This window comes from Biomphalaria glabrata, chromosome 12 (genome assembly GCF_947242115.1).
Source record: "Biomphalaria glabrata chromosome 12, xgBioGlab47.1, whole genome shotgun sequence".
In the NCBI taxonomy this organism is placed as follows: domain Eukaryota; kingdom Metazoa; phylum Mollusca; class Gastropoda; family Planorbidae; genus Biomphalaria; species Biomphalaria glabrata.
In genome coordinates, this window is record NC_074722.1 from 6488889 (window position 1) to 6512198 (window position 23310).

At 37.1% G+C, this 23310-nt stretch overlaps 1 protein-coding gene across 5 annotated transcripts in view; it reads right to left on the reverse strand.

Moving 5' to 3' along the window:
- Positions 1–23310, reverse strand: part of LOC106051420 (uncharacterized) — a 187175-nt gene that overhangs the window by 63392 nt on the left and 100473 nt on the right. For all 5 annotated transcript variants that reach the window (XM_056007179.1, XM_056007178.1, XM_056007177.1 and 2 more), the window contains 8 exons: positions 21849–21939; positions 18153–18869; positions 13630–13914; positions 7289–7573; positions 5551–5719; positions 4562–4692; positions 3289–3582; positions 1394–2454 (listed from right to left, as the gene is read on the reverse strand). In XM_056007179.1, coding sequence (XP_055863154.1) covers positions 1394–2454; positions 3289–3582; positions 4562–4692; positions 5551–5719; positions 7289–7573; positions 13630–13914; positions 18153–18869; positions 21849–21939 — 3033 coding nt within the window. The remainder of the gene's footprint in view (positions 1–1393; positions 2455–3288; positions 3583–4561; positions 4693–5550; positions 5720–7288; positions 7574–13629; positions 13915–18152; positions 18870–21848; positions 21940–23310) is intronic.

Sequence of the window (23310 nt, forward strand, 5' to 3'; positions counted from 1 at the left end):
GGAATCTGGAACCTTGGAAAGTTACATGCCAAAGTAGACATGCAGGACTAAACTTATAACATAATTTCTATGAAGGGAATTTCACAATCATGGCAGCAGCTGCTTAGACTTTCAGAGAAACAGTATGTGAAGAATAAAGTCATAAAGACATAAACAAGTGATATGTTTATTCCATCTGCTGTCATGATTTTGTTGCAGGACTTGGCGCTTTTCATAGAGAGCTGGCATGGTGGAAATCAAAAGACAGAAACTGAATTTAGTTGCTAGCTACAGCAGGGTCGGTCTTAGGCATTGTCGAACTGGGCAGCCGCCTAGGGCCTCGCACAGGACTCTAAACTTTTTTTTTAGAGAAGAAATAACTTGAACTGGTGCCCATGCTATTGATGGAGTACATTAGGTTTTAAATATTGCGTACTTTTATTTTTTCGCTGTTAATTTGTTATTTTTATATTTCATTTGGGGGCCACCAGATTCCTTTCGCCTAGGGCCTCCTATTATCTAAGGCCGGCCCTAGCTACAATGTGAGCATCTCGTGAACAAATATTGCTAATCAGCTCTAATACTTGACGTCACAGGACATTCGATCAATGCGATTGAAATAAAAAATGAGAACACTTATTAATGTAACACGAACAGACACTCTCTAAGGCACCACACACACATGCGCGCACACCGAGGCTTAGAGACGCATTAGAACTACATTCACCTGTAGATATATCAGATGTTTCTGACATGTAACACTTCACATTATAATCACATGACTGACATGTAACAGCTCAAATTACAATCACGGGATTGCAAAAAAACAAAGCTCATCTAAGTAAAAGAACTCCACATTTACATACATATATCTCAATATTGTAAGATTTATTTCCTCTTTTTCGATGTCAAACAATATTAATTATTTCAATGGCCTCCTTCAGTAGTAAAATGACTATGGTTCATCTCGCAGTTCCTCATGTGGCTGTGGAGCCCTATCCTGGAGAGACACTCCCGTTCGCAAACACCGCAGGCCAAGGTGGCTTTCGCTACGGTGGTAGAGGAGCTGGAGCCGGCCATTTTACGCTTTGTACGTTTATTTACAAGTATTTAATTAATCCATTTGGATTATACTTTGATTAACTCATGTTAATAACAATGAATAATTGAACAATTGATCCGAGAATGGGAAGTGGGAGAAATAAGGTGTTCAAAATTTGCACCAGACAGACAGACAGACAGAGTGAGTTGACAAAAGCTTTGTAAAAAGCTATTAAAATATGAAATAAGAGAACACAAAGATAGAAAATTAGTTTCCTTATTTAGTATTTCAAAAAAAAATCTAAAACATGCTTTCTAATGAGCCCATTCCCATCAGCTCAAAAAAGATAAAAAGGTTTAAAAAGTTTCTTACCTTCACGACATTGGGACGTATATCTTGAGGAGGCAGAGAGTGCCATCTTTTGATTCCTGCCCCACTACTGGCCAGTGGTCTACTCTGCTGAGCCTGCAAGTCATTTTGTAAAAACTGCAGCCTCAGTTGGCTGACCCTCGGCAGTGCTTTCACTTCCTGTTTGGCTGGCTGGTCATTTTCAGTGGATGAGGTAGTGACTGGATGTGATGGCGAAGTTGAACTGGGTCCAAGTTTTTTAAGTGAAATCTCGTGAGCTGGATTTGACTGTGAGGTAGCCGGTAGTGGAGTAATTAGTTTAGAAGATGAATGATTTTCTAGTTCTGACTTTGGAATTTTTGGAATGTCTTTGGTGGCAGGGTCATGACCTAGACTGCCACCTGTGATGTCATTTCTAGCCAAAGGTGACACTGAAGGTTTCTCTTTGTCAGGTGATGTTAGGAACACAGGTGACACAGGCCTGTAGCCTGGAATGGAATTCAGTGGTTTGGACTCGTTGATTATCTCCAATGATGTCGCTTTGTTTATTGTTTCTCTCTTCCCTGAGTGGTCACGTGATGGAGACCATGTGACCTTGGTAGTCAATGGAGAGTTATCAGGGGACAAAAGGTTATTATTCCTAACTACATGCATCGAAACTGACCGACCCAAGTTGGTCCCTTTAGCTAGCTGGGGTAGTGGACTTGTCTGGTCAGTCTTTGGCTGTATTTCAAGGCTGGTCAAACTCCTTGAATTCACTGCTGGCTTTGACAGCTGCCCAAGTGATGCTGGTCTTGGAACCACACTGATCTCACTAGCCAGTGCAGGTGTAGAGCTACTCACATAGGAGTTAAGCTTCTCGTCATTTTGGTTGACCACATTAGCACTGAGCTCGGTTTGTATCGTAGAACTTGGATCAAGACTATGAGTCCTTTGAAGTTCCATGGAGGAAGCTCTCTGAATGACAGCTGTTATGATATCTGATGGCCGTGGCTCTGACAACTTTTTAAATGTCCTTGTCCTGGTCACTTTAGGCAATGTCTCGATGACATGATCATCAATAGGTGCCTGGGTAGACCTTTGAGCTGATGGTTTAAAAAATAAACATTTAAGACATTTTAAAGACTGATATTTTTATCTAAAAAATTAATACGGAAATGTGAACAAGTCTAGTTTCAACAAAGGTCAAATCTTATCTTATCTTACCTTATAAAATACTGATGTTACATAATGTTAATTATGACAGAAAAATCCATTTAGATATTATGTAGAGCATTGAGTAAACCCAATGTAAGTCAAAATGAAAGCTAACCCTAACCCTAACTAATACAACATAGCTCCTATAAACCCCAATTTGACACCAAAAGATTTTTGTAAGACGAACTTGGAATTTTGGCTGCTTCAATTAACACTAACTCTGAATTATCAAACTTCTGTTCTGGCTCAAATGTGTTTATCTCTAGAAATAATTTTAAGTGGATATCAACCAGTCAATTATTAAAATTTGTAATAATCTAATTATTTTTTTTTTACAGTTTAGTGTTTTTTTTAATTAAAATATAGCTAAAGAAAAAAAATTTAATAGAATATTTTTCTTATTTGCTCTCTCTCTCTATATGTGTGAAAGATTTTAAAATAATTTTTCTAATTTTGTTTTGTCTTCTGTTGTTGTGATCCACTTCCACTATCAGATGAGTAACACCTTCACATTCATTATACAGTTAAATCAATCCATTGCTTAATTGGACCAGCCACTTCATCGGACCAAATCCTAAAGTTCTAAAACAAAGATTATTATACAGTCATATTTGGCTAATCGGACCAGCCAGTTATGACTAAAACAATTGCATTCCAATTTGGTTCCATTAACTGGATTCTTCTGTATTGGCAATATAATACAAAAGTGACTCTGAGCTCACCTTCTGGATCTAGGACCACAACTCTACTAGCACAGGATGTTTCTGTCACCACATTTCCAGCCACACATTCATAATTTCCTGAGTCCTCTTTGACTACTTGCAAAATCTCCAGCCGAGCTACCCCATTGTGATAGGACTGTATATATTTGGATGACTGACCAATGCTGATGCCATCTTTTGTCCAGCTCACAGAAGGTTGGGGAGTACCAGCCACTGAACATCTGAGGACCACTGCTTTACCCCGACTTGTGTTGACGTCTTCAAGTTTGGACACAAAGTGTGCAGCTCTCTTGACTGGTGATTTTATAAAGAAAAAAAAAATAGACAATTCTGGGATTTGTAAAAGTATTTTGGATTAATGACAGTAAATGAGTTGAAATGAGAAATAAATAATAGACGTTATTATATTTATACTAAATTTATATCATCATTGATGGAAAATGTAATAAATTGTAAAGTTGGAAAAATTCTCCCTTGCACTTGTACAAAAAAAACTCTGATAAAGAAATTTAAGATGATGCATATTTTCATATAAATGAGAAGAAACTAATATTCAGAAAAGACTAAAAATACAGAACTTAAAATGAAAATCAAATTTCAATGTGTTAGAAATTTTGAAAAACTTTTAAATTTTTGGCACACAAGTGTAAAACCTCAAGATTTAAACCACCATCTATAGTTCTATACCAAGTAGTTTTTAGACCAACATCTATAGTTCTACACCAATTAGTATTTAGACCAACATCTATAGTTCTACTCTGAGTAGTATTTTATTAGAATTAAAATGTGACCAGAGATATATATATATAAAAGCATTTTTTACATTTTTTTTCATGACACTTAAAATTATTTATTTAGTAGAACATTTATTTGAAATGAAAAAGAATGAAACTTATTTGATAGTAGTGAACAATTGCAGAGACAAGAACAACTCTTGTGAGCTTTGGGTGATTCTTATACATTTAAATATCTTATACCCATAAACCTAACTGACCCCCCTCACTTTTTATCTGTTTTAACATTGTTTGTAAAATGGTTTACATGTTTTGGATTTTCCTTCAGAGATAATCTACTTTCTAGCCTAAACCTTCTCCAAGACAACTGGAGATGGTATGAACCCAGGACCATCGAGATGACAGAACAACAGTCCAGGGTGCAAACCGCATGATCAGGCAGCCATCCAATGTGGCTATCTAGCATGATTCATGGGAAATTTTAAACTGAGCTCATCATTGGTTACAACTCATGCATACAATAAATAATCAGGGCTTACCTAAAACAGTCACGTTAGCTTCTCGTGAAACTTTACCAGCTGTATTTTCTGCTGTACATTTGTATATCCCAGAATCCTCAGACTTCATGTTGTTTATCTGTAGACAGGACACTCTGCCATCATAGTTGGCACTGTAAAATAATTTGAACAAAAAGCAATTCAGTATAGTTTTACTCAAATCAAACTAAATAGGCCTACCTAGATTATTAATCACTTAACCATTAGAAGACAAATAATATAGAATATATTATCTTTGGAAAAGTTGTAAGTGTAAAATAAAAAATAAGCTGGATATATAAAACAATAGTTACCATAATTAATTCAAAGTAAAATCTAAATCTCAATAATATTTTAGTGACTAGTTTAACAAAATTTATTGAGAATATTACAGGAGAAAACATTTATAGTGAAATATGATTTACACAGGAGGTGAGCGGTAAAGTGCTTGGCTTCTGAAGCAGGATCCCGAGTTCAAATCCTGGTGAAGAATGGGATTCTTAATTTTGGGGTGCCTCTGAGTCCAACAATCTCTAATGGGTACCTGACATTATTTGGGGAAAGTAAAGGTGGTTGGTTTTTGTGCTGGCTACATGACACCCTCATTAACTGTTGGAGAGAGAAACACATGATCTTTACATCATCTGCCCTATAGATTGCTATAGACAGAGCAGAGTTGTGTTTGCCAAGTGCCTAAAGGCAGCACGGAAAACCTTTTCCCAGAAAACCCCTCTTCCAACTGTTCCACAAAAGAGATTAGACAATCACAAACTAAGCATGCTATAAGCATGAAAAATGCACTTTGCTAAAGCAATAAAAAAAAAAGTAATTTTTTTTTGGAAATTTGATACTTAATCCCAAATCCTTATTAAAAGAACATTTTTAAGCTTTCCCAAAAGAGGCCTTTAGAACATATATTTTACTTCAAGCAAGTGCAGTAGAAGTTCCATAAATCATTTTCAGAAGGCTATGACATTATTTTCCAAATGTACCTAAAGCTTAGATCTGCAGGCAACTCATGTCCATTTTTCCACCAAGTAATGTTGGGTTCTGGAGAACCAATGACCTCACACTCTAGGGTCACATTCTCACCATCCAATATCTGTATGTCCGAAAACTTGGTGAGGAACACGGGAACCACTGTATTCTCTGAACCACTGGCTGTAAATACAAAACACACTGGAGTGAATAAAAAAAAATAAAAAATACTTGCATTGCATGGAAAATAGAAGAAAACAAAACAAAAAAGATAATAAATTTGATTGATGTTAAACTGATTGAAGTTATTAGTCAATTTAATACCAGACCTGGGAATCCAAATAAATTTCTTAAAATTTAATATTTCTTAAATGTAACTTTAATGAACTTAAATTGGTTGAATCATCAAACCATAAAACATAAAATGTACTTAATATTTGTTTCATATTTCATTTCCAGAAAGTGAGTTCTAACAGGCAGATAATCGCAATAGATCTCAATTTGAACAATAAATTATCTGTAGACATTATATTCAACACATTTATTTAGTAAAATACAAACAAGCAAAATAAAAAAAAAATCTTTTTTTTTTAAAAAAAAAGGGGAAGAACTCTGCCCTTAAAACTATATCTATCAATAATGTGCAAGCTATTTCCCTTATTTAATATCAAACAAAATAATTAATTACCAATAATTAATTCACTAATTCATTATTTTTGTTTAGTGATTCATGTTTTGTTAGGTACAGTAAATAATTGTTTGAAGTATCAACCTGATTGGAGAATTCATGAAGGAGAAATAGTGTCAACGCTTATTTAAGGGGAAAAAAATAACACATTTAGCCATATCTGTGATTACTTGTACTAGTTTCCCTTGTTGGTAATAAACAAAATAATGAATTAGAAGGAATAAATTGTCTATTTGGTTACTTTTTTAATTTGATTAATGTCTTGTCTATGCCAATAAATAATTGTGTGAAGTTTCAACTTGATCCCAGAATGGGTGTTGGAGAAATAACATGTTCGCAATTTTGTTTTACCAGACAGATAGACAGACAGAGTGAGTTGATATAAGCTTTGTAAAAAAAATGGTCATTTTGTTTGGTTGTTAAGTGTCAACATTGGAGGCACTGAGGCTGAGTCATAAAGCCATTTGTTTTTGAACAGAGGAGTCCTGGGTTTGAAAACTGGTGAGACTGGGATTTTTTATTTTGGGATCTCAATGGTACCTCTGAGTCTACCTAACTCTAATGGGTACCTGACATTACTTTGGAAAAAGAAAAGACAGCTGGCCACATGACTCCCTCGTTAACCGTGGACCATAGAAACAGATGACCTTTACATCATTTCCCCTAGATTGCAAGTTCTGAAATAGAAACTTAAGTACCAATTGGAGGATAACATACAAGAATAGACGGGCCTGCCATTGAAAGAGATTCCAAATAAGTCAAAAGACAGAGAGGAATGGAGAAAGACGGTCAACAAAACTTTCACAGTGCCCCAATGATGCAACAGACTAAGGGAGTGGTAAAGGTAAAATTTAAACAATATAAATCTACAGAGGATTTTTTCTATAACCATATGTAAACCTTAATTATATTACCTGGAAATATGATGCTTACTTTAATTTCTTAAATTAATACTAAGATTATAATTAACTGGATATATAATTAGCTTAGCATTTAACATCTATACTGTTAAACATTTAACTAGCTTAGCTGGGTATGTAAATAATTATACAGGTTTTACTTACAAGTGACTACCAGGGTACAAGAAGTGCTAGATTCCCCACAATCATTTGTTGCAACACACTCGTAGCAACCAGCATCCTCTAGGAGCACCTCATTGAAGTTAAGGCTAGCCTCCTTCCCATCATACACCTGCTGGACATCGACAGATGGAACGAGCAACTTCCCATTCTTGAACCACGCTGTGCTGGCAGCATCAAGGATAGAGCAAACCAGGTGGACAGAGTGACCCTCGCCGACTGACAAGTCAGAAAGGCCCTTTGCGATGGCTGGTACTTTTTCATACCTTCCTGTTTTTAAAAAAATAAGGCCTAAAATTATCCAGCAATCTTTTAATGAAAAAAAAAAAAAAAAGACTTATGCATGAGTAGTTGACGCATGACCAGTGGCGTAGCTAGGGCTGAGGAAAAGGGGGAGGGGGCTCCGAATTCGAAAGTCCCCCCCCCCTGGAGCCAGAATGAATGTCTTATTTTTTACAATGAATATTATGACACTTCCATGTCATCTTGCTATTCACGTAGAGTCCATGATACTAGACAGCATGGATCTAGATCAGCGGTTTTCAAACTTTTAAGCACGGTGACCCCTTTTTACAATCTCCCACTCTGCCGCGACCCCACCACACCTCGAATCAGTCAGACCTGCGATCTATTTACTTCTTGGGACAGGGAGGGGCTTAGATGAAAATGTTAGTTTTTTTCTCGAGTTGGTTGTCCTAATGCTTTTAAATCTATCTATCTATATATAACTGTACCATAGCGCTTGACTAGGCCGTCACTAAGACTTACAACCTAACAGCTACTGTAAGAATGAAGCGATACAATTGGTCAAATCTAGTTTCCCTTTCAGTATTGTTGAGGGAAGTGACGTATGCCTAACCTAAAAACAAAATACCATAGAATATGTCAATAACTCAAATTTGAAAAACCTTCGGAGTTTCCCTTTAAGCATTATGTCATCAATATTATTCATTAAATGAGTCTTAATGATTATTTTATGTTAATTTTACTTATATATTGTACCAAATCGGAATTTAGACATATATTTATTAAGTACATTACCTCATGATGTCGAATGTCAAAATGCAGGGCCTCCCCCTAACCCCCAGATCCCTATTTCCGCAATTGCACATGGCTACTGCATATGAAAGTGGATATAATATACATATATTTTTGGTTCATTATTAAAGTGTTTGTGTGTGTGCATATAAATCATATAACTAGTTTTCGTTGTAGTCGTTCAATTACAAAAGTAGAGACAATTATTCTGAATTTGGAAATGTCAACATCAGTTTGAAGCTAGGGGAAGCAACTCAATGTTAAAATCGGCACTACCGGAGTTACCGCGTCTGTGTTTATATTAGTGCAATGAATTTAACTGTAAGCCCTGTGTCAATACGTGCAAGTTGAGGAAAGTAAAATCTATTACAATGCCAGGCATTGATTCGCCCGCATGTAGACCCTAAGGTGAAACGGTATCCTTCCCGAAGAGGATTATTTCTCTATTTTAAAAAAACATTCACTTTTGGCAAGTCTTTATCAAATTGAATGTAGGGCCTACATCATGTATGTCCCTTCTTAAGCAATAAACAGTGTCATTCCCGCAAGATACAAAGCACTGCGGTACGTTTGTCCATTTCATCTTGACGGGCCATTCAAAAAAATTCTTAAACAAATTTGATGGCAGGTTAAACATTAAAATTGGCGTCTCGAGCAGCCACAAACGAGTTAGTTTGGCGAGTTAGTGAGAATGTACACGTACCATTCCCTTACTGAATTGCCAATTAAGTAAACTACAGGCCACTGTGCAGTCTCAGCCTCATAAAGACACACGTGACAGGTGCGGGGCAGTCGAGGATTCAGCCCAGGGGTTCCTGTACTGGTATGGAGTCTTCTTCGCAATTTTACCAAACAATACTTTAAACATTACCGTTTACAACACTGTTCGCATATGTGTATTCTTTTATTATAATCCGGATATAATATATATCGTAAAGCCTAAAAATGTAACTTTTTGGTTACTAGAATATGCATATTACAAATAAAAAATAAAAAAAATTACTATACAATCACTCTCTTTCTTCTAAAATATGGCATGCTTTTAGATATTAGTGTTTTTATTACTGTTTAGGGGGCCTCCAAAATTTGTTTTAACCCGGGTCCTCTACACACTTAAATCGGGCCCTGGACAGGTAACGTATATATGGCTTTAGGCTTCTGTATGGCAATGATCAGTAAGAGTACTTTCCAAGTGAAATAAAAGTAGGGTGAAAGATTCTATATTGTAGGCTACTTAACTATGTAGGCTACTTAACTATGTTGGCTACTTAACTATGTTGGCTACTTAACTATGTAGGCTACTTAACTATGTAGGCTACTTAACTATGTTGGCTACTTAATTATGTAGGCTACTTAACTATGTAGGCTACTTAACTATGTAGGCTACTTAACTATGTAGGCTACTTAACTATGTTGGCTACTTAATTATGTAGGCTACTTAACTATGTTGGCTACTTAACTATGTAGGCTACTTAACTATGTAGGCTACTTAACTATGTAGGCTACTTAACTATGTAGGCTACTTAACTATGTTGGCTACTTAATTATGTAGGCTACTTAACTATGTTGGCTACTTAACTATGTAGGCTACTTAACTATGTAGGCTACTTAACTATGTAGGCTACTTAACTATGTAGGCTACTTAACTATGTAGGCTACTTAACTATGTTGGCTACTTAATTATGTAGGCTACTTAACTATGTTGGCTACTTAACTATGTTGGCTACTTAACTATGTAGGCTACTTAACTATGTAGGCTACTTAACTATGTTGGCTACTTAATTATGTAGGCTACTTAACTATGTAGGCTACTTAACTATGTAGGCTACTTAACTATGTTGGCTACTTAACTATGTAGGCTACTTAACTATGTTGGCTACTTAACTATGTAGGCTACTTAACTATGTAGGCTACTTAACTATGTAGGCTACTTAACTATGTTGGCTACTTAACTATGTTGGCTACTTAACTATGTAGGCTACTTAACTATGTAGGCTACTTAACTATGTTGGCTACTTAACTATGTTGGCTACTTAACTATGTAGGCTACTTAACTATGTAGGCTACTTAACTATGTTGGCTACTTAATTATGTAGGCTACTTAACTATGTAGGCTACTTAACTATGTTGACTACTTAACTATGTAGGCTACTTAACTATGTTGACTACTTAACTATGTAGGCTACTTAATTATGTAGGCTACTTAACTATGTAGGCTACTTAACTATGTAGGCTACTTAACTATGTAGGCTACTTAACTATGTTGACTATTTAACTATGTAGGCTACTTAACTATGTTGACTACTTAACTATGTAGGCTACTTAACTATGTAGGCTACTTAACTATACTAACCGTTTTGTCTCAGAATATATCTCTTACATTGTGGGTCGTTCCCCTTTCCCCCCCCCCCCTCTCTAGACCCCATGAGAATGCATTTCTGCAGCTCCGAATATGGGATAAGGCTTGACCTCGACCCACAAGGGAAGCTTGTGGCACTCCCCAGACTCCCTAGCAGTGCCGTAGCTAGGAATTCGCCATCATTTGGAGGCTCGGGGGGGGGGGGGTTGACCTCTTTAGGGGCTCCTGCATTGTGCGTAATATTTAATGTAAAAAAGCAATTTCGAACACTCATTTGGAGGACCCTGCAAGTGGGGGCCCGGGAAAATTTTAGAACTCTAGCAACGCCTCTGCTAATTAGCTGTAAATTATTTGTAACAAGTACAACAGAAAAACAGCTCTTAATAATATAAATATTTTTAATAACTCTTTTTCTTTTTAATAGGGAAAATAGGTAAACTGTATGCATAACTAATGTAAAAATATACAAAACAATAATAATCTCCCTTACAAAATATTACACACTACGTGTTCTAAAATGGTGTAATTTTTTAGTTAAAAAAAGAAACAGCTTACGGTTGCTAATTATGAATATTTCTCTATCTAGAACACTAAGTTTTAAATTTTGAATAGCGAAAATAATTAACGAAGCAGCCAACAAGTGATGTTAAAAAGTTTTTTTTTTTTTTAAAGTTGTCTTAGGAAACTTTCCTGAAAGCCGCAGAAGTTTTTCATGGATAGAGACAGCTATCAGGGCATGGCCGATGAGGGCAGGAGGAATGAACGAACATTTGGTCCAACATTTCTGACCCACTTTTTTTTTCCTGGGTCAGAGTTCACCCATGATGTGACAGCCACTTGAGCAGAGCAAACATTGTTTGATGCGGTAACGCAATGTGGTGAGAGAGCAGTTATCTGTGTCTATATTTACTCCCTGGTTCCCCTCCCCCACTCTTATCAATTGAAGTCAAATATACACATTGCGTTTTCTCTCTCTCTCTCTTATATATGCAGTATAACTTATTTCTATGTAAGTGAGGAATAGCCACTAACTACTTCTAGGGCTGCTAATAAGGCGCAATGTTTGTCTGTAGCAGACGATCTTTTACGTCATCAGATTAAAATATTACTTAATAACACTGTAAGAGAATCATTCTGTTCTTCGTTTTCTCTTTCCAGTTATTTATTATTTTTTTTTTTGGAAATATGAAAATGTACACCTCTGACCAACAAAAGCTAATTATATTCAAAATTTAAACTTTTTGTTTTAAAAAATGGTCTATTGATATGTGCATATAATATGCATTCTTAGCTTTAACAAAACAAATGGTGCATGATTTCTGGAGATTATAAGTTGATGTTACATCTAAAGAGATGATCTATGATCACATGTAGAATAAAGCTGAAGCTCTTGATTTATAGTGATTTATAGATCTATAGAAGACTTTGATCACTTACGATTTAAACATAGTTTATGTGCATGAACAAAACGTTAACACTTTTAAAAAATTGGTTCCATTTCAGACTACCTCATACCTATTTCGAGCAGGATTCAAGTGATAGTGACATCAGATTTTCAATAACACTTCTAGTTTTGAGATATTAGCGTGATAAAAAGATTGAAAGAGTGCACAAAACCAACAGCATCGTTCATACCTCCTCCCTAAAGTGGCATAAAACTAATTTAAAACAGGAATTCAAATGCTCTACATTCCAAAAAAAAACTTTATTAGCACAGCAATTATAAGAATTATTTTTGTTGTATTATGGATTTTGTTGTCCACCTAATCTATTTTATGCTTTATTTAAATTAGGTGCTGCACTAGAAACATCTAGATTGTATCAAACAAAACACACTGGTATGCAAAAACAAAAAACACCAGATAGTGGGAAGTGGACAGAGGAAGTGGAGATGGATTGGTCACACCTTTAGAAAAGAGACCAACAACAGAGCTAGACAGGTCTTAGAGTGGAACTCACAGGGCACAAGACGTAGATGAAGACCAAAAAGAACATGGCGACGATGTTTACTAGAGGAAGCCTAGAGGACCGGAAAGAGTTGGGAAGCCATTAAAAAACTAGCAAGAGACCATGGAGAGTGGTGTGCTTTAGTTACATAGGCAGTATGTTCCACGAAGAACGCCAAGGAAAGATGATGATAATGACAGAAATTTAAACAAAAATTGCTTATGCTTTTTAAAAAAAATTGAGATCTAGATCTGGACTACATCTAGATTGTATAGTTTTGTTTTTCTTTATAGAAGATAGTCCGAGATACCTCCAGGCCTCTCTCGTAAACAAAATTTAAAAAAAAGTCCCCCTTCCAGATCTTGTGATGTATAGGACAGAAGATCTAAAGGTCATCCGTTTCTATGGCCAACTGTAAACGAGGGTGACATGTGGCCAGAACAACGACTAACCACTTTTACGTTCCCTAGATACCCATTAGGGTTAGTGTTCGGTAATCCCTGTCTTGACCGAGATTATAATAATAATAATTTTATTTATAAAGCGCTATTAACAATCAAAATATAGGCTCAAGGCGCTGTGATAACATTACAAACACAAGCGCTAAAATGACAAACTAATCTAAAAAAAGTTTTAAACAGATAGGTTTTAAAGTTCTTGAATGTAGCCAAGCATGTTGTCTGAGAAAAATGGGGATTGAGTTCCAAACCTTTGGTCCGTGCACTGAAAAGGCCGCAGACCGTAGCTTTTGAGGGAGAAACGTGGCACCACTAGAAGCGTTGAGTCCATGGAGCGTAGGGCTCTCTGAGGGACATATGAAGTGATCAGTTCGCTAAGGTACAAGGGCATCTCATTGTTATAGATTATAGATACACTGATGACAAAGTGTGGCCCCTTCGGTTCGCTAGCCAGGCGTTTTTACCACTCAGCTTGCGCGCCGCCATGTAAAAACATGTACATTCTTTTGTTTATTAGAACTTACTTTTAATGACCACTGAGCAGGTAGTCCTGGCTTCGCCCAAAGAATTCTGGCAGATGGCGCTGTAGCTGGCCGTGTCAAATATGGTTGCGTCCGGGATTCTCAATGTCGCTCGACCCTCTTCCTCGTCGTAGTGGCACGCGTACAGGTCAGCCTCGGTGATCTCTACGTCATTCTTGTACCACGTGACATGGGTCGTCTGCGTGGACCTAATGCCGCAAGACAAGGTGACGTGTTTCCCTTCAAGAGATGTGACGTCAGTCAAAGGCTGCGTTATTTCCGGTGGTCCTGATTAAGAAGAGGATTAGAACTGCTTGAGAAATCATAGAGAAAACTTTAAATAAGTCAGGGCCGGCCCTACGAATTGCGGGGCCTCGTTTAATGGATGCTTGCGAGGCCCTTTTTAATTTTCTTTTTACAATAAAAACTATTAATATTAATAAAATCTTTATATTAATATTTAGTATACAACATGAATGGAAACAACTAGGCGCTAGTTGGTTAATTAAAGTTACGTCAATCATACGATACACTAAATATGTTAACCTTTTAAGCACTTCATCTTAGAGCTATGACTAATAGTGATATGCTTAATGTAAATTGCGGCGCCTCGCCATGCGAAGGGTCCAATTTGGAGTAATCGGCCTAAGGCCGGCCCTGATTCAAGTACATCAATTCCAGACTAGTTGGTGAACCAATGATATTTGATACGATTAAGTAGGTCATATATCTTGAGAAAAACAACAACAATTGGTTAAGAAATCAGTAGGAATTCTCAGAAAGACACAATGATATAGGCACATTTCTTGTTCCATATGCTGGGACTAACTACTATAGTGTACACACAGAATGCTAGCTACTATTGTGTACTGATAGTTTACACACAATGATGGCTACTATTGAGTAGTGATAGTGTACACACAATGATGGCTACTATTGAGTACTCTTAGTGTACACACAATGATGGCTACTACTGAGTATTGAGTACTGATAGTGTACACATAATGATGGCTACTATTGTGTACTGATAGTGTATACACAATGATGGCTACTATTGTGTACTGATAGTGTACATACAATGATGGCTACTATTGTGTACTGATAGTGTACACACAATGATGGCTACTATTGTGTACTGATAGTGTACACACAATGATGGCTACTACTGAGTATTGAGTACTGATAGTGTATACACAATGATGGCTACTATTGAGTATTGAGAGTACTTATATTGTACGCACAATGATGGCTACTATTGAGTATTGAGAGTACTTATAATGTACGCACAATGATGGCTACTATTGTGTACTGATAGTGCACGCACGATGATGGCTACTCTTGTGTACTGATAGTGTACGCACGATGATGGCTACTCTTGTGTACTGATAGTGTACACACAATGATGGCTACTATTGTGTACTGATAGTGTACGCACGATGATGGCTACTCTTGTGTACTGATAGTGTATACACAATGATGGCTACTATTGTGTACTGATAGTGTACGCACAATGATGGCTACTATTTTGTACTGTTAGTGTACACACAATAAAAGAGTAAAGTTCCCATTTTAGACCTTGCGGGAAGATGATGTACACATTATGATGACTACTATGTCTATTGATAGTGTACACATTATGATGACTACTATTGTGTACTGATGATGTACACATTATGATGACTACTATTGTGTACTGATGATGTACACATTATGATGACTACTATTGTGTACTAACGTTTGGATGAGATGTAGGTGATTTGGGAACATGTCCGGCGATGTGGCGACTTCCTGACAGGAACCAGGTCGATGGAACAGAAGTTGACAAAGAGTTGTGTCTCGACCATAGCTGATAGCTGGAGAATCATCGCTAGAGATATATATCCGACTGTCTATAGCTGGAGAATCATCGCTAGAGATTTATCCGACTGTTCATATCTGTAGAATCGTCGCTAGAGATATATCCGAGGAGTGTCTATAGCTGGAAAATCATCGCTAGAGAAATATCCGACTGTTCATAGTTGAACAATCATCGCTAAAGAAATATCCGACTGTTCATAGCTGAACAATCATCGCTAGAGAAATATCCGACTGTTCATAGTTGAACAATCATCGCTAGAGAAATATCCGACTGTTCATAGCTGAACAATCATCGCTAGAGAAATATCCGACTGTTCATAGTTGAACAATCATCGCTAGAGAAATATCCGACTCTCTATAGCTGGAGAATCATCGCTAGACTTTTCATGGATGGAGAATCCTCTCTATAGATATACACGACTGTCTGTAGCTGGAGAATCCTATAGACTGTCTATAGCTGGAGAATCCTATAGACTGTCTATAGCTGGAGAATCCTATAGACTGTCTATAGCTGGAGAATCCTATAGACTGTCTATAGCTGGAGAATCCTATAGACTGTCTATAGCTGGAGAATCCTATAGACTGTCTATAGCTGGAGAATCCTATAGACTGTCTGTAGCTGGAGAATCCTATAGACTGTCTGTAGCTGTGAAGATACGATGTGCAGATACAACTAATCTGAAGGAAAGTTTACGACTGAAGGTCTCGTTAGCTTCGAGTAAAAAGTCTAAGACTGTACAATAATGGGCGGCTGTTGTTTGGAGCTTGATTCACAACCAAATGAGATCTGTTAGTCAGATGAAAGCTGCGTGTTGATAACTATTCAGTACATGATACAATGGTAGCCTTTAACTTAATAAATCACAAGTAGATTTATTTGAAAGTCTTTGGTTTCAATCAGTATTTCGGTATGTGTTTGTTGTTCCTGTGTAAAGATCCAATATTTTAATAACTTGTAGCACCTTACTTCACATCTCATATAGTTACTGGAACAAGAAAATAATTATCCAATGCTTAATATTAATCTGGAAATTATTATTTTCCGAAATCCTTGAAGAGGTGAATTTTTTGTTCACATATTATCATAACAAAAGCCGCAAAGGTACATTCATAAAGAACAACAACTAGGTACAGGTATGTTATGAACCAAAAAACGAGTGCTGTCCCTTGACAGATGCAGCCACAAGTAAATAATCTGGTTATGTCCCTTGGTATACAAGTCCACAACACTTGTGTGCGAAATTTAGCAACAAAACACAAACTCAGCCACAACAAATGGACAACCCACTGAGCTGATCTTATTGGCCAGTAATGACTGTTGGGGATGCTTCACTGATCCTCGTAAGGCAGTGGACGTCACTCTCTACCTCAAACACCATTCTCGTCTAGTGAATCACTAAATACTAAATCAACCAAATAGACACACACACATACTGTAGGTACACAGGTACAAAACAAACTCAAGCCAGGCCTATAACTGAAATAGCTCATCTGCTGTTTGCTGTGTTCTGTGGGGACGAAAGGACTTGGGATTAAATCTTTGTAGGTCTCTTCAAACCAAAACGAGTGCTGCCCAATGGAAGAGACATCAACTCAACATCAACTTGACATTAGCCTCAGAACATGTCTACATCAACTTGACATCAAGTCTACTACAACTTAATACCGAATCCACATCAATTTAATATCGACTTTACATAAACTCTACATATCATCCTGACATCAAGTCTATATCAACATGAGATCAAGCCTACACCAATTTGACATCATTCTGACATCACGCCTACATCATTTTTAACTGACATCAAGTCTACATCAACTTGACATCCACTTGAAATCCCTGACATCAACTTGCAAAAGGGTTTTAAAGCTAAGATTATAATACTTCTATTCCTCTTAATTAATTTCTTAAAATAATTAATATCTATATCAACATGAGATCAAGCCTACACCAATATGACATCATTCTGACATCACGCCTACATCATTTTTAACTGACATCAAGTCTACATCAACTTGACATCCACTTGAAATCCCTGACATCAACTTGCAAAAGGGTTTTAAAGCTAAGATTATAATCATTCTATTTCTCTTATTTAATCTCTTAAAATAATTCATTATCAATAATTAACTAACAAATTTTAAAAAAATGTTTTATGTTTTGCTAGGTACAACAAATAATTGTGTAAAGTTTCAACTTGATCAGATCATGATTGTGGAAGAAATAACTTGTGCACAAATTGTGCCAGACAGTCAGACAGAGCTGAAATAAGCTTGGCATAAAAAGAAAATACCTTATGGCATCAAAACTATTCAAAACCACATAGATATATGTCACATAAAAAGAAAATACCTTAAGGCATCAAAAACTATTCAAAACCACATAGATATATGTCACATAAAAAGAAAATACCTTAAGGCATCAAAAACTATTCAAAACCACATAGATATATGTCACATAAAAAGAAAATACCTTAAGGCATCAAAAACTATTCAAAACCACATAGATATATGTCACATAAAAAGAAAATACCTTAAGGCACCAAAACTATTCAAAACCACATAGATAGATCTATATGTCGTTTGATACCAGACGGTTTCAGTAATTTAGTATTAAATAGGCTTGATAAATGGAATCGACTATAATTAAAATTTTAAAAGATGCATACCTTCAACTTTGACTGATGCTATGGCCTTGATCATTTCTGTTGGTGAAACCGCTGTCAAGGAGGGCGCTATCCCAGAGACTTCCCCGGCTCCATCTGCTTTGTTCGTGATGGCCAATTTGGCGTCAGTCTTTCGGTCGTTCTCGTTTTCCGACAACACAGGGTTACCTCCTTCGTCCAAGGTCACCGAGGTCACGACCTTGTTGCCCCAAGACTGACCTTGACTCACGGATTTGTTCTCCGTCTCTACAGAGACATTGTGCTCGACCGTCTCCTGTCCGTGTTTGTCTCTTTTGGTTCTCGTCGTGTAGGTGCTCCTGGTGTAGTAGTTTGACCCCCTGGAGGTCAACTTCTTCTTGGTCTGCACCACCGCCTTCTCCTCTAAGACAGTTCCGCCAGGGGAGACCATCTTCTTCTGGACGATCTTGTCGCGGAGCTCCTCGTCTGCGTCGCTGGGTGTGCGCTGCTTGAGGGTGCGCACCGTCACGACCCGGTTCTGGTTCTCGTCCTCCGCGCTGGCTTGCAGAGTGATGCCCCCGTCTTTGTCCTGGTTCACGCGGAACGTCCTGGTTCCAATCGTCTCTTGGGATATCTGAGGGGTGGGGGCCAGCTGGAGGACTGCTGTGGTCGTGGAGGAGTGGGAGCTGATCGTTTCCATGGCAGAGTGAGGTTCTGACTGGTCCAAGCGCTCCCCGGTCATAATAGCTCCGTCGGTAAGATCTGTTAGGTGCAAAGAGTTTCAATTGTTTTAAATCTTTCTTCAAATTTAATAAAAGCATTAACTTAAAAACGGACATAATAATAATAATAATAATTTTATTTATAAAGCGCTGTTAACAAACAAAATGTAGGCTCAAGGCGCTGTAACAACATTACAAACAAAAACACTAGAGCTAAAATGACAGTTAATCTAAAAAAGTTTTAAACAGATAGGTCTTAATGTTCTTCTTAAAAGTGGTGTAGCATGTTGTCTGTCTGAGATCAATGGGGAGTGAGTTCCAAACCTTTGGTCCGTGAACTGAAAAAGCACGCAGACCGTAGCTTTTGAGGGAGAAACGTGGCACTACTAAAAGCGTTGAGTCCATTGAGCGCAGGGCTCTCTGAGGGACATATGGAGTAATCAGTTCGCTAAGGTACAAGGGCATCTCATTGTTATATATACACCTTGTAATCGATTCTCGCTTTCACGGGAAGCCAATGGAGCGTGCGCAAGAGCGTAGTAGCAGAATCTTGTCTAGTTTTTTAAAGGACTATTCGAGCGAAAACGAAACGAATCAAACAGCTTACACTTTTGGGATTCACAATGTACACAGCTTGTTGTCATGAGAGCTCAGGATAGTTTCAATTTGAGGACATGGTTTTATATAGTGAATCTTTCATGCTTATAGCAAGCTCAGGGCGCTCTGGTCCAAGCTCTATTGTGGACAAGTGGGGGGAATGTAGTGGTGTAGAAAACATAGCACCGAGTAGTATATGTGATAACTACAAATTTAAATGTTTGAACTACAAAAATATTTATCATTGTATTTTAGTATTATAAATATACCGTAACATAAATCTAAAAAAATATATATATAATACATATTGTAGCATGTAACAAATTCAAAAGGTAATTCATACTGTAGAAGATATCATTCTAAGAAAGGTAACCCTTAAAACTGTCCTCTAGTTATATATAGTAAATACTTACGTGTTATATTTTCAAAAGAACAATAATAATAAAGCAGTAACAAACAAGTGGTCAGTGCACAATACTAGATATATTTTATTTTTTTATTATTTGTTCTATTTCTTTGTTTAATTTGATGGTATTTATGAACTAATTAAGATACATAAATGAATTTTATGACACATCATTAGTATTTGTTTCCTTTACTGTGTAGTACTGATAACTAGTCAACCGGCGGCGTAGCATACGCTGCTATTTTGCTGCTTAGGCCACTGCAACCTATGCGACCGCAGTGGGCCCCGCACTTTTATAGGACCCGCGCTAATTTAAGGTGTATAAATTATTAAATTGAACCATTTTATAACTTATAACAGATTTCCCGCGGCCTCCTGTCGATTTAACAGGAGGTCCTGGAAATCTTTTGAAATTGCAAAATATACGAAAAAGTCCTGGAAATATCCGGAAATTATTAAAATCTTTTGAAAACTCATACAAATCTCCTGAAATATATACACAAAAATTGTAATTTTGGGGTGTCATTCAATATGGAAAACGCCTAAACTACGCGCGATTAAAAAAAACGGCATTATGCAATACCCGCAATTGTGGAATCTAGTGAAAGAAGCTTCTCGCGCCTCAAACTAATGAAGAATTACTTGAGATCAACAATTCTCGTAGATAAATTGAAACATTTGGTAATTCTTGCTATTGAGCGTGATCTATGTAGGAAATAGAATTTTTATGATGTACTTTTTATGCATGACTTCGCTACACGCAAGGCTCGTAAAGTAATTCTGTACGTAATAAAGAATGAATAAAATGCAAAGAAGAATTTATTTTCTAATACAAAATCTTAATTTTCACTTATTATCCGTATCCCTACCCAAACTTGGACCCACGAAATCCGTTTCGCATAGGGCTCTACAATGGTTAAGTCCGGTTCTGCTATGTAGTGACGGATGAATACCACTTCCCCCCCCCCCCCCAGCCTCTCTTCTTTTTTTTTCGCCTCTAAAATTACCTAGGATAACTCCCTCCATCCGAGTTGCAAAAATAAAAGAGTAATCTTTCCATGGTGTCCAAACTCTTGAGCGTGCTCTGTGTCGCCTCGATAGTTACTACAGAGTAAATTACTCCCCCCCCCCTTTTTTTTTAACGTGAGGTAGAAATATAAAAAAAAGTGATATTTCTTGGTTACAACGGTCCTGCCCTGCTATTTTGTGACTACGTATTCCCCCCCCCCCCTCTTGTTTTCTCGTGGACTATCCGCAGAAATAAGAGAGTGATATTTCCTTTACTTCTTCTCGTTTAAACTGTTGCGGGAAGAAGAGAATTATATATATAGTTACCAGAGTTTAGGATTAATTCGAAAGGAACTATCTTTAGTTTCTATGTAAGCCCGATCATTCCGAAAAACAATGCTAAGAATTTTGCTGCTGCATTTACCAATTGACAAGCATGAATTACTATTATAAATTTTTATATATCCAACAATGTGTACTTAGAACTGGGCTAATCAACGCGAAAAATGTTCTTGTAAATCACTCAGTCATTATCACTATCAGGTCATATATAATTCGTGTGACCTGCGCCATTGTATACAGGCTGAAAGGTTCCAATGAACCCATTGCTATGACCGCCTTTTCCAAATCATTCGTTGAGAAACCTCCACATTTGCACACCGGCACCAGTTTCCAGATGTTAACTTGCCATCAAACCGAAAATGAGGCTAAACAGCATTGCAGGTAGCCAAGCAATTTTTGCCACTCAGTCACACATCCCACTTTGTAGATACAAAGAACAACAGGGGTCAGAACGAAGACAACAGCAAACGCATTCCGCCCCCCCCCTCCCAATTAACATTACATAAATCCTACATGTTGGCTATGTTCTACTGACCAGCTTACGATATTATCTAGTCCTCGTTGGGCTGCAAATAATTAACAATGCTGGACACTTCCTGGGTAGCAAAAAAAAAGTGTATAAGCAGATCACAAACATACACACATACAAACACAATCAATATTTACCTGTACAGGTTTCTTGTGATGCTGATGAGGCTGACCTTGAATCCGCTGCAGGCTGTGATTCCTCCGCAAGGTTACTTCTGTCTACATTGTCCTGTCAAAAGTAAGAAATAAGCAAATCTCTTTGAGTCCTATTTACAAGGCGGAATGTTACGAACTAGGCGGCGTTAAACAGCAAAACAAAACAAAATATTTCCATCCAATATCAATGACGTCATTATCTACTCTCGTATCTCCACCAGAAATACAAGGAAACCATAGTCTCTAACTCCAAAAAAACATAGTAGTGTAAATGTGTTTTTTTTCACTTTAACCTCTGACCCCCAACACCGCAGCTGTTACCTCTAAACCCGCGGGCTAGATATAAATCAAGGCAACTATCAAAAAATGCACAATTGTGTTACTTCCCCTGAGGTTTGCGATAAGATTTATAGATTTGTTCCCCTTAATTAGATATGTAGGTCTCGCCAATGTGTTTAGGGGTGGAGAAGGCTGGCAGGGGAGCAGAAAAGGCAAACGATCGTTTTTATTGGTGGAAAAATAATTGTTTCAATGTACTTCTAACATGGCTGTGAATTTCTCATTACTAGACAATCAAATAGCTAATAAATATTTCACTGCTAAGAACAGTGCCAGTTTTACATACGACGAGGTTCTGGAACTGGGCTGTCAAAACTCATCAGCAAGTCAACAAGCTAACAAAAGGCAAACAATAGACAGGGGAGACAATAACAACGCAGAGTTAACGTCTCCAGACAGCAAACAAAAAAAAAAACGGACAAATGGGATTTTTTTTTTCTTGAATTAATCTAGCCCAAACCTTATTTCCTGAATGCTCTTATTAAATACAATCGCGTGTTGGTTATAATTCTTTGTGACCATCCAGAGACTCGTCGCCCATCTATCTTTCTTAGAACTAAAGAAGATTCGGACAAAGAAACTAATTTCAGGGATCAATTAAGCACATCCTTCAAGAAAGTAAATTATAAAAAGTAAATTAACTCTTTCTCTCCTAATCGACGATACCATCGTTGATTTTGACCTCATTAACTTTAATTAATGTATAAATTTTTAAACTTGACTTTGAATTATATCAAAAGAGCATACATTTCCCTTTAATTCTATACCAAATAAAACATTTTCTGATAACAAACAACAAAGCTATTAAAGCCCAATCATAACAGGGAAGTGAAATAGTAATGGGCAAAATGAAGAATTCCTTCCAAACGTGGAAAAATAATTACGGAGAGAAAGAGTTAATAAACCAAACCTTCCCTTATGATCATCTGTTCAGCGAAGACCAATGGTTATAAAAGGCCTGAACACTGACCTGCGTTGCTGCAACCTGTGTGCAGTTTAGGCCATTATTATTAGATTCGCGGGACGTATCCTTAGACAAAAAACACGTGACCAAAGTCCGCCATGACATGGAAGATGAAAGGAGGAAAGAAAAAATAACAAGGTC